This window comes from Hemitrygon akajei, chromosome 7 (assembly GCF_048418815.1).
Source record: "Hemitrygon akajei chromosome 7, sHemAka1.3, whole genome shotgun sequence".
Classification (NCBI taxonomy): domain Eukaryota; kingdom Metazoa; phylum Chordata; class Chondrichthyes; order Myliobatiformes; family Dasyatidae; genus Hemitrygon; species Hemitrygon akajei.
The window spans coordinates 185,762,063-185,775,385 of NC_133130.1; the positions used below are offsets into that span (position 1 = coordinate 185,762,063).

A 13,323-nucleotide genomic window follows, 5' to 3' on the forward strand; every position below is an offset into this window, starting at 1 on the left:
CAGCTTCTGCATTCAGTTCACAGGAGCAAACCCTGGGCTTCTGGTTGCCTGTCACTTTAGTTTTTTATAATAAAAAGATTTAATCCAACTCCCGCGCTGGCCTTGCTGCCTGTGCTCCCTTGCTCCGTTGTAAGGAGACACTATGGAAGCTTGAATTACAACGCCTGACATCAACATCAAATTCTCCAACTTTAGCAAGCCATTTCCTGTTTTCATCATGATTGGCCATTTCTTCTGTAAGTCTCATTATTCCTTTCTCCATTAATAAAGGCTAATCTGCTGGAAAGTTCCACGGCCTTGTGATGATTGAAACATAACAATCAGCCTTTAACTGATCTCACCCTTTCACAGATATTCTCATAGTCCTATCCATCTCTCCTATGAACTTCTCTGCAACATAACATTTCCTTTATTTAATATCTCTTTCCAACTTCAGCAATTCATTTCCAACCTGAACTATGTTTCTCTTTCCATAGATGCTGTCCGATATTAGATTTCTGTTTTTTCTTTACATCTCCAGCAATCGCAATTTTCTGGTATTTCATTTTAATATTCAGGACACTTAAAACAGTTCCAAATGATTTTGTCAATAGCGAGTCAATAAATGTCTTCAGGAAATTCTGTGGGAAAGGCCTCAGGAACCTAAGATCCTGGAGACTCTTCTGCCTTGAAGTTTACCTCTCAGATAAAGGGAGTCCATTCAGCAGCCCTCCATATCCCTAACAATATTTTGTAGGTATGTGGATATAATTGCAGTCAAGATTGTGTCAGCGTACCACACTCCCTTGGTTGACATCTTCCATGTAGCACACGGAAATGTCTTTTTACTTCTTTTACATCTGTTTTTCACCTTAAACGTGTTTCTGGGACTGTTGGAGCCTGCGGTTTACAGTTTGGAGATGGTTTGAGTAACCCATTGATCCAGCTTTTTGTTGTCTCCGAGAAGATTCTGGGAAGTGAGCACGTGCTTGAGTGGCCTCAGAGTGAAGAAACTTCAAGGCGGGATGCAAGCTGATGTTTCACTCCATTTCACTGGTTAAAGCAGCCATTAATCATCGATTAGAGCGTGAAGAAGTCTGAGTCATCGAGGCGAATGCAGATGGTGAGTTAAGAGTTCAGTGCCAACTGCCTTACTTTTGATTGCTGCCGGAGAAAGAGCCTGTGATTGGCCTATCGCTGTGTGGCTTGCTGTGGCAGGCAGGGAGGCCTCATGTGGTGTCCCTCTCTTTTGATGAATGTCAGTGATATTGTGGGATGGTATTGTGGTTCTGCGTTATGGATTGGTCTGTCGTGTTTACAGTTTTTATATTCTGTGTTTTTAATCGCCCGTTCCTCTTCCATTTTGTTGTGTGGCGGTGGGGAGGGTGTTTGTGGGTTGATGTTCTGTTAGCTTTATTTGCGTGGTGGAGGGGTTATTTTTTTGGGGGGGGGTTGGCGTTCCTGTTCCATTTTGTGCGGGGGGGTTGGGAGTTGATGATTGGGATACCATTCTTTTTTATGCAGGTAGGGGGTGGTTTGATGTTTCTCTCTAAATGACTTGTATATTTTTTCTTTGCTTCATGGCTATCTGGAGAAGACAAATTTCAGAGCTGTATATGGATACATACTTTGATAATTAATGAACCTTTGAACAATGGGCAATAAATTCAGGCAGTGATGATCTGTGATGATCCAGCAATTTATAGAAGATTGCTGTTAACAGGAGATGACCAGGAAGGAACCAAACTTACACAACAGGAATATATTCATTACAATATAGTTATCACATAGAAAGTTCAGGAACTGTAGACATGGAAATTAACTAGTCAAATATTAGATCTAGAGCAATTATTGTTTCCATATTCCTTAATTTTAAATTGTTTTCTTATAGAGTGGGATGCCTGGCAACATTTACAATGAGGGCAAATACCGTAGATTTAAATTACTCGCATTGGAGAACAGGATGCATTAGTTACCAACAGCAATGGCAAGATAAACACATATTAGTAAGCTTCTTCTGAGACCTAGCCTATCAATTTAGGGGTGAGAACTGGGTAATATTTTCAAAACAAAATTTCTAATCCTATGTGCAGTTTAATACTAAGAGTATTATGCTGATCTAGACTTTAACCATAGAAAATGTAACCATAGGCCCAAATTTGATGGTTTTGCCAGCAGTTCGACTGAGAACTGCTGGCATTCATCCTCATAAGTGCCAGCAATTTATTGGCTGAGCTCTTGTGGTGATTTCTTGCCTGTGATCTGATGCTGGACTCTGCACGAACTTTCAGCAATGAAGTGGGTGTTTGCTGGAATTCCTTAGGATCTCTGCTGGGGAAATCTATTTCAAGATGCTGTAATGGAGTCAATCTGAGACAGGATCTGTGAACGTACTTGCTTCAATGCAGATCTTACAAAAGCGGGGAAGTTGGGAGAGTTACATTCCTACAATTGTCTTTGCAGTTGTTAATTACTGAAGAGTGATTACATTTGTTATTTTGTGAAATTTCTGACAAATATTTTAGTTTTAATCAACTTAAACACTTTCAAATGTCAGCAAAATTCTGGTCCTCCCTAGTATCCTGGCTACAAGTGTGAGGCCTTGGCAATGCCTAGGGACTGGCTGCTTGGTTTAAGACTATCTTGACAAGCATGACTTCCTAAATGCAAACTAATTGCATGATATCAAATTGGTTCACTAGCAAGTGCTATCGAGTAGGAATATGTAAAGGTGCCCTTTTATTAGTGGATTACAAAGCAAAAAAAAACACACATGGATGGACATAGACAATTTGGGTCAAGACCCTTCATCTTTACTGGTGGATTACAAATCTTGTTCAATCTTCTCACTTCAAATTGAAAACATAACTGATGCACCAGAGTCCAGTCTTTGGGGCTGTAATGCAGAGAAAAAAACACAAGCAACAACATCCCATCAAAAGATTTTAATGTTGCAACACAGTGTCAGGAATATTGTTCAAAAATAATTTCCTTTTGCTCCTTCTGTCATGCTTAAGCAATATCCTTGATAATTCAGTTTATTTCCCTGGAGGGGAGATATTTCACTGAATCTATTCTTTGATTGTCCTGATGTATCAGCAGATTGTATCTATGCTGGTTTAAGGCAGGGGTTCCCAACCTGGGGTCCAGGGACCCCTAGGTTAATGATAAATGGGTTAATGGCATAAATGTTGGGAACCCCTGCTTTAAGGATACCTGCCCTTTGACAAGGGAACGCAATAAAGGTTTTCTTGACTTTCACTGCCTGAAACTAGCCAAGTAGCAGCTTAGGAAAAGAAACCATAGAACTTATGTCCTGAGCTGATATAAATATGAATTGCCCAGGGTTTCTCAGAATTGCTTTAAAATGTAAAGATTCTTTAGGTCATTACATAATAGTGGATGGGCATTTGCTGTAAAAGTTTCCTATAAAGTAACTCATATGAGTTGGGGAAAGAGCACTGAATGATTGAACTCATATGCCACATTATTGATATCCATAAAAATTCTAGAACATCGTGCTCACATCCTTTAAAGAACTGCATTTCTCAAAAACCATTTAGCTTTCTGACGAGAAATGTCAGATTCAATGTAGGCATCCACATTATGGAATAAACAATACAGTAATAACCAATATGGTGAAAGATGAACCAACAGACAAAATGCTGGCGGAACTCAGCAGGCAAGGCAGCATCGATGGAAAAGAGTACAGTTGACAATTCGGGTCTTTGGCAGGTTTTGGCCTGAAACGTTGACTTTATTTTTTTCCACAGATGCTGCCTGACCTGCTGAGTTCCTCCAGCATTATGTGTGTGTTGCTTGGAGTTCCAGAATCTGCAGATTTTTCTCTTGATGGCGAGAGATGAAACGAGTGGTTGTCAATAGAAAACATGTATGTATCATGCTGTGTAGAGGTGGCAAAAAAATAGAATGGATGGAACAAAAGAAAACACAAGGAAGACAATGAAATTGTAGATTGCCTATTCAGATGAAAGTAGATGATCACAACTTGCCTGCTAGACCACAAAGCATCAGGAAGCTTCTCGGAAGAAGAGGCGTAATGAATTTTTGTTGCAAATGTGCACACTTCCCACACCAATTACTCCATCCACATTGTTACTCAACAGGAACAAGAATATATATATATATATATATATATATAATTAGTATAAACAAAGCTGTCGATGAAAAATCAACCCTATTTCTTTCCCCTTCAGAGAAATTGAGAACTTGCAAAGTTTTCTTCTATTGGTGGTGGATAAAGTTGAAACTTCATCACAGAATCACAGAACCAGTGCAGAGGACAGAGACGAGCTACAAAGTAGGTACAGTTGTCAAATATTGTCCATAAGGATAGAGAGGTGTGCAAACAATAGACAATAGGTGCAGAAGTAGACCATTCGGCCCTTCGAGCCTGCACCGCCATTCTGAGATCATGGCTGATCATCTACTATCAATACCCGGTTCCTGCCTTGTCCCCATATCCCTTGATTCCCCTATCCATAAGATACCTATCTAGCTCCTTCTTGAAAGCATCCAGAGAATTGGCCTCCACTGTCTTCCGAGGCAGTGCATTCCACACCCCCACAACTCTCTGGGAGAAGAAGTTTTTCCTTAACTCTGTCCTAAATGACCTACCCCTTATTCTCAAACCATGCCCTCTGGTACTGGACTCTCCCAGCATCTGGAACATATTTCCTGCCTCTATCTTGTCCAATCCCTTAATAATCTTATATGTTGCAATCAGATCCCCTCTCAATCTCCTTAACTCCAGCGTGTACAAGCCCAGTCTCTCTAACCTCTCTGCGTAAGACAGTCCAGACATCCCAGGAATTAACCTTGTGAATCTACGCTGCACTTCCTCTACAGCCAGGATATCCTTCCTTAACCCTGGAGACCAAAACTGTACACAATACTCCAGGTGTGGTCTCACCAGGGCCCTGTACAAATGCAAAAGGATTTCCTTGCTCTTGTACTCAATTCCATTTGTAATAAAGGCCAACATTCCATTAGCCTTCTTCACTGCCTGCTGCACTTGCTCACTCACCTTCAGTGACTGATGAACAAGGACTCCTAGATCTCTTTGTATTTCTCCCTTACCTAACTCTACACCGTTCAGATAATAATCTGCCTTCCTGTTCTTACTCCCAAAGCGGATAACCTCACACTTATTCACATTAAACGTCATCTGCCAAGTATCTGCCCACTCACTCAGCCTATCCAAGTCACCCTGAATTCTCCTAACATCCTCATCATATGTCACACTGCCACCCAGCTTAGTATCATCAACAAACTTGCTGATGTTATTCTCAATGCCTTCATCTAAATCGTTGATGTAAATCGTAAACAGCTGCGAGCCCTGTGGCACCCCACTAGTCACCACCTGCCATTCCGAGAAACACCCATTCACCGTTACCCTTTGCCATGTTAACATGGTTAACATCAAAATGTAAACATGGAAGAGTGTTTTTTGTGACACTTTTGTCTCTCCAGTGGGGAGGGGGGGTGACCATACAAACCAACAGCAAACCAGGCAATTGGCAAAACACTGGAATGGGATCTAGTCGAGGTTTCTTTTTCGAATTAGAAAATATAGAATCTGGAAGATGCTGCAGACTTTACTTCCTGGACAGAAGCCAGTCATTTGTTAAAAAGGACATGAAAATGTGTAGATGAGCTGTAGCATCTCATTGGTGGGTCATAAGAAATTGAAGATGATATGGAAAGAGATAACGTGTTGACTGTTGTGATGCTGAAAACTGAATTTAACTATTTAGATGGCAGAGCACGTGAAAGTGAACGTGGTTAAGTTTAGTGGCCAGAAAAGCCCATTGCAAGTTCACAAGCAGTGAGCTATCAGTTTTGCCAGTTGTTCCGCAGAGAAACACAAACTCAATGCATGGACCAGCCTGCCCACAAACTCCATTCATATATTCTGTAATGAAGAAGTCAGGAGCAAACTGGAGGTCAGATGCCAGAATTACAACCATACTGAGATAAGCAACCAGATGCACCTCTAATTCAGCCATTCGGATTAATGCCAGGGACGGTGTATTAGAGCACTTTGCATTTAAACAGCATCGCCTGACTTGTGTTAAATGATATGCAGCTTGTCTTTGATCTTATTTTATGTAATCTCAATTTTGTTAAATAACTTATCTCTCCTGTTTAAAGAAAATGTACTTACAATAATTATTATTTAAGCTTACTGAAATACATATGAATAGTTTTTATATGTGTCTGATCATTAGCATGAAAAAGGACTGAAGCCAGCAGTGAGCCAAAACAAGTCCAATCCAACTTTGAGTGCATCTTTCCAGAACCTGTTCTGAATATCAAAGAAACACGATGCTATATCTGGGAAATTCAGTTATGCAATTTGTTACAAAATTACTGGGCATGGTGATGGTATGCTAGCCTTTGTTGAAGTTTACTAACACTGTACTTTGCCACTGCTGTAATCCAGGTATCTTGTTGGCATTAAATCATTCAGCATTGAACAGGGTACTACCAATTTCTTGAAATGCTTCAATAGCATGGCTACACTCTTCAAAAATCCAGTGAATTAACTGCAGAGGTATCAAAAAGACTTGATGAAGAAACCAGTTATATTTAAAATGCAATCACTTTATGTCAATACGCAAACAGACATTGATGGCAGCAGTCATAACCAAGTTGCCTAGTAAGTTTTGCAGCACACATCATATTGGAAACTCTTGTTGAAAACTCTTGAATCTGCATTATTAGGCAAACTTGACAATGGCTGAATACAGTTTGTGGTTGCAACTTTTTCACCTTGAGAAAATCAAATTGAAGCATCAGGAATGTAATGTATGTAAATCCGTGGAATTAAGAAGGTTAAGAGCAAAACATTCTCATGGTATGTAACATTCTTAATGCAATATCAAATCATCTTAGATGTATCATCCCTGTGAAGTGCAGAAACACGAGGCAATACATTCTGGGATCTGAAGCAAAAAACATGCTGCTGAAGGAACTCAGCTGGTCGGGCGGCGTCTGTGGAGGAAAACGGATAGTAACGTTTCAGGTTGAGACCCACACCTGATCAGAGTTTGCACAGGTAACTTCGAAGATCCTACCTGACCCACTGAATTCCTCCAGCTTTTTGTTTTCTTTTTGCTGTGAATCCCAGTGAAAGTTTCCCATTTAAACAACTTCGAAGCAGAAGCCTCAATGTTGGGACAAAGGGGAAAGTTTACTAACCTAATTATATTTGAAGATTGCCTCTAGAAGTATTGTTTCCAATTGAACACTCCCAGGTTATGTAAAATAGCAGATTTTTAAGAAAACTGCTGGACTTAATGCTACACTTTAATTAACATTTTAATAAATGTTAATCAAAGTGTAGCATTAAGTGTATTTACTTATACAATGGGCCAAAAGAGTTACTAATCAGTACCAAAAATCCAAATTGATGTTATTTAGGCTCCAATTTTTAATAGATTGGTAATCTCAGTTCATAACAAACATATCCCAAACAGAGTAAAGAACATCTTTCAAGTTAGTAAGTGTTTCTAATTCAATTTGAATTAATATTTCTTTTAAAGATAATCAAATTGTCTTTGGAACAGTATTATCCAGTAAACACAACAAACCTAGTTAATCAATAAAACATTTTTAGCACTCATTCGCAAGACCGTGGAAAACCGATAGAAAGATTCCCACATAGTACTTACCCTTATTCCTTTTGGCCCACGTTTCCCTATTGGCCCTGGTAAACCCTGCAAAAGAAAAACATGTTCAAAAAAAATTACAGGAACAACAGGCTCAATTTTAACTTGTGATTATATCTGTGCGTAAGGAGGTGCAGCTGGCAGAGAGACAGGAGTAGAGGTTTGGTGACGGGTAAGCGACGGCATTCAACAACAGCAAGCAAGAATAAATTCACACGCCAAGGCCTTGAGAGAAATCCCAGCTCCCAGGCTCGAGCCCCTTCGAGTCAGTCAGAATGCTGTCACCCACGAGGCACAGAAATAAAACCTGGAACAAGCTAAATACGTCAGAGAACTTGGAGAAGGGCAATGATGGTACTGTGAAGTGCTATCAAGAAATAAATGCTAATTAAAGATGTGTAGCATAAAGTCTATCCATATCTGTACGCAATAGGGCCAAAAGAGCTGCTTAGCAGTAACAAAAATACTTTGAAATAACTCCCAATTAATTTTGTTTAATTCCATCTACTAATAATTTGGGAACTTCAGTTAATACCAAACATAGCTGAGACAAGATGAAGATATTTTCCCCCCATATCAATAGTTTTTTAAACTCATTTTGAATCAATGCTTCTTTTTAAGATCATCAAATGCTCTTCGAGGAACAGTCAAAGGACTATCAAAAACAGGTGAAAGTTCTCTTTATGTTTAGTTTAAATTTAGCCTTATAGGACCTGGATTGTATGGGTGGGCATCTCAGAGAGTCCAACAGCAGAAAAAAGGATCCTCAAATTTTCCAATTCTTGAGCTGGGAAATCTGCTCCCTTCACCCGCACAAGTGGAATCAATGGGAGTAAGTAAGCTGTCTATTGAATGGTTCCTTCAGTATTTTAGTTTTAAAATATTCTAAATAATTTACAATTTTAAAAAAAATAATAATTCTGAATGTTTTAATAAAGGCATTCAAAACATTTCAGTACAGTGATAGGATTGAAAACCAGTGAGGTGGGGCCTCACCTGTTGTTAAAGCCATTTTGGAGGCAGACTCAGCTGCTCATCCTTGCAGAGATCCTGCTCCAGTCTTTAGCCAGGGAGCGGTGAATCTGTGGAATTTATTGCCACAGGCGGATGTGGAGGCTAAGTCAATGGGTATACTTAAGGTAGGGATTGATAGATTCCTGATGAGTCAGGGCTTGAAGGGATTTGGGGAGAAGACAGGAGATTAGGGCTGAGGGTGAAATGGATCAACCATGATGAAGCAGACTCGACAGGCCAAATGGCCTAATTCTGCTCCTATATCTTATGGTCTTGTGTTGGGTTTTACCAATCGGTTAGAGGTAGCCTCCCAAAGAAAGATATTTCCTCAGGATCATGTCAAAATAAACAGCATGGCCCAAAGCAACTGATGAGCTCAAGCAACTCACTGGGTACCAGAAAATCTGACAGAATATGTAGTGTAGAATCCCACTGAATGTAATTAAGACCGAGGTGGTCAACTCCTTGAAAGAGAGTTTGATAAGTACTTTATGAGAACAGATGGAAATCGGGATTATGAAACGGCCCTCTGTGGCTGGGAATAGAATGAGTGAGAACTGTGTTATGAGGTGATCAATGCTGACAGTAAGCTTATTAGCACAAATGCTGGCCTTTTATTTGATTACATCTGAGGTATAAGATGAGTAATTTCTTCAAGCATCTACACATCTTGCTGGATATGTAATGCAAGTAGAAGGGATTGTTGGACTAACCAGGACTTATTTCATTTGAGTCTCCTTTTCGTATAATTTGAGACATGTGTAATAGGATGCTCCTACTTCTACAACAGAGCAGGGATTTCCCAGCCTTCTTTATGCCATGGGCCAATACCATTAAGTGAGGGGGTCCATTGAACCCTGAAGGCAAAAAGTTGCTTGATATTTCTGGAAGTGGCTTTCTTACCACAGCAGCACACCTGTAAACTAACTTTCACGGTTAAACTAAAACTTCTAATGGCAGTAATACCAAACAACCAAATACATAATCAATATGTTACTAAGAAAGGATTATAACAGTAAATCATGTTGCATTAACACAACTGATACCCATAGTGGGTGTGTCAGGAATGGACAGGAGGAAGAGTGTAGGAAACTGATACAGGACTTTGTGATATGGTGCAACTCAAACTACCTGCGTCTCAATATCACCAAGACCAAGGAGATGGTGGTGGACTTTAGGAGATCTAGGCCTCATATGGAGCCAGTGATCATTAATGGAGAATGTGTGGAGCAGGTTAAGACCTACAAGTATCTGGGAGTACAGTTAAACGAGAAGCTAGACTGGACTGCCAACACAGATGCCTTGTGCAGGAAGGCACAGAGTCGACTGTACTTCCTTAGAAGGTTGGCGTCATTCAATGTTTGTAGTGAAATGCTGAAGATGTTCTATAGGTCAGTTGTGGAGAGCGCCCTCTTCTTTGTGGTGGCGTGTTGGGGAGGCAGCATTAAGAAGAGGGACGCCTCACATCTTAATAAGCTGGTAAGGAAGGCGGGCTCTGTCGTGGGCAAAGTACTGGAGAGTATAACATCGGTAGCAGAGCGAAGGGCGCTGAGTAGGCTACGGTCAATTATGGAAAACCCTGAACATCCTCTACATAGCACCATCCAGAGACAGAGAAGCAGTTTCAGCGACAGGTTGCTATCGATGCAATGCTCCTCAGACAGGATGAAGAGATCAATACTCCCCAATGCCATTCGGCTTTACAATTCAACCGCCAGGAGTAAGATATGTTAAAGTGCCGGGGTTAGGACTCAATGTATTTAAGTAAACTACTTAAGAACTTTTTAAAAGCTATTATTAATGCTTTTTGAGAGGGTGATTTTAGATGCATATCATATTTTTACTGAGTTAAGTATTGTATGTAATTAGTTTTGTTACAATAAGTGTATGGGACATTGGAAAAAATGTTGAATTTCCCCATGGGGATGAATAAAGTATCTATCTATCTATCGATAAGGGAAATATCCATTGCGCTTGCCTGCAATCTACCTTTATAGAGCAATATATATTTTTATTATATTGTAACAGATAGCAAATTCCCTAATACTTTTGAAGTTACTTGTATCTAAAACAAACAGTTAATACTTCACTCTACTAGCCAGCGATAGGGTAGTGTCGAATGTGGTAAAGAATCGTCCGAAAGAACATTGATTCTAGTGCAACAGAGGGTGAATTCTGTTGATAGAAATTGAAGTAGAAATTCAGTGTATGAAAGAAAAATAATATGGTTCTTCAAGTGAAAATGCTTTTATGATTTCTCATTTCACGGAGACCTTCGGGCAAATGACTTGTGAAAATAGTGCAACATCTCTTTTGTTTTATTTTCCCTGATCACCATGTAAAGATACACAGTCAATCCAAGTGAAGTTATAATTAAATTTTACTCATGTCAACCTTCTGAATGTCTTTCAGTGCTCACTGAAAAGAAACCAAATACAGCTCAAATAACCACTTCACAGAGTACCACTATTCAGTCTGCAGGAGTGGCACACAGGTTGCTGTTGCCTGCCACTTTAATTCTCCACCCCACACCCACTCTGACCTAGTTGTTTGTATCTTTGAGCTCTGTATTTTACAGAACAGCATCTCATTTTCCATCTGGGCACACTGCAGCTTTCAGGATTCATTATCGAACTCAACAAATTCAAATAACTGCCAATTCTGCTATAAGATCTGTAATATTAATTCAACTTCTCGCTCCAAAGACACCTCTTCCTCTCCGGATTTCACCTGCATTTCATAACTTCTACGGGTCCTTTCATCCTTCTGTCCTCACTAATCAATCTACCAACCAGAAACCTCAGTGAAGAAGAGAATCACCTTGGCAATCCTGGGCCTCACTGTATCAGAGACATTTCCTTTGCTGCAGCCCCTCTCTTTCACTTGGCTTATTTTACCACTTCTGTAGAAGGGTCTGTCTCTCTTTCTGCAAAAGCTGAGTGGCCAATGGAGCATGCCCATCATTTTCTATCTTTATTTCAGAGTTCAGTATCTACACATCTTTGATTTTCTGTGTTAGCAGTCCTTGCAAAGATTTTCCAATTGTCAAAACTAATAACAAATTGTATCCATCTGTAAACAATCTGTATCCACAGATGCTGCCTGTCCCACTGAGTTCCTCTACCAGTCTCTTTTTTGCTCTAGATTCCAGGATCTACAATCTCCTTCGTCTCTCTAATATCAACATTTAAAAGGCAGTTGGATGGGTACATGGACAAGAAGTGTTTAGAGGGATATGGATGAAACACAGACAAATCCCATGCACCTTCAGTCTTCAGCCATGCCATCCAGGGGCTGCGCTAATAATTACTTGGTGACTGTATGCGCTATTGTAACTCTATGTGCTGTGTGTGATTGTATGTATTATGTTTTGTACCTTGACTCCAGAGTAACACTGTCTCGTTTAGCTGTATACATGTGTATGGTTGAAAGACAAACTTGAACTGTAGTTGATAGAACAACACATGCGACCTAAGTGAAATCCGGAGACATCGGGTGTTGTTGTTCATGCTTCTCTGTTTGCCAGTCTCCAATTTTTAAACTAATAAAGCAAATAAGCATAAAGTCCTGGGCACAGAAGCAGAACATTCCAGAGTCTGACTGAGAAAACAGAACCAGGAACTAGTTAAAATTAAAAACAGCCAACTATGCCAATGACATCTGTTCACCATCTATATTTGCTACAGCAATGCAAATTTATTGTGTCCATAAATGTGAGTTTATGAAAAATTCAAAAGCAAAATAACGATCTTCCTGCATTGTGCATAAATTCCAGATGGATGTGTAGTGACATTATCAACCACATATCAATATTTTACATTTAGTTATTTACCTATTATGAAATTTGCATTAACTCAATAGAGGTGTATAAAATGATGAGAAGCATTGATCATGCAGATAGTCAGAGGCCTTTTCCCAGGGCTGAAATGGCTAACACAAAGGGGGAAAGTTTTAAGGTGCTCAGAAGTGGGTACAGAGGAGATGTCAGGGGTAAGTTTTTCCACACAGAGAGTGGTGGGTGCATGGAATGCACTGTTGGTGACGGTGGTGAAGGCGGAGTCTTTTAAGGGACTCTTAGATAGGTACACGGAGCTTAGAAAAATAGAGGGCTATGTGGTAGGGAAATTTTAAGCAGTTCCTAGAGTAGGTTACATGGATGGCACAACATTGTGGGCCGAAGGGCCAGTAATGTGCTGTACATTTCTATGTTTTATGTTCTATGTAAACATGTAGGTAAGCTAGCCAATAATATAAAAGAGTATACTGAAATTTTTTTTTCAGGTACTATGGGTTCTGGTCAATTTGAAACAACTCTTAAAGAACAAACATTAATCAAAAATATTAACCTGGATTCACTTTGTTTATTTAGGACACTAAACCACTTAATTTGGAGAGGAGACTATGACCAAACAGTTTCTAACTAGCATCAGTCACGTGCACCTATGTGGCAGACGCTACACCATACTTACACCATACTCAGTTTTTAAATGGCATCAGTTGTGTGTGTTTTTGTTCAAAAAGCAGTGATTTTTGTCACCAATGGTTGGCAAGAAATAAGCAGTAAGAAAGACAACTTGGAATGGATTTGCTCATCACAGTTTTAGCATTCGGGATTGGAGATGTCAGAAATGGATGG

The 13,323-nt window shown here is 39.8% G+C and overlaps 1 protein-coding gene across 4 annotated transcripts in view; it reads right to left on the bottom strand.

Annotated features, from left to right (window-relative positions):
• col27a1b (collagen, type XXVII, alpha 1b) overlaps positions 1-13,323 on the bottom strand; it is a 591,175-nt gene that overhangs the window by 387,318 nt on the left and 190,534 nt on the right. For all 4 annotated transcript variants that reach the window (XM_073052881.1, XM_073052882.1, XM_073052884.1 and 1 more), the window contains exon 10: positions 7,677-7,721. In XM_073052881.1, the coding sequence (XP_072908982.1) occupies positions 7,677-7,721 (45 nt within the window). The remainder of the gene's footprint in view (positions 1-7,676; positions 7,722-13,323) is intronic.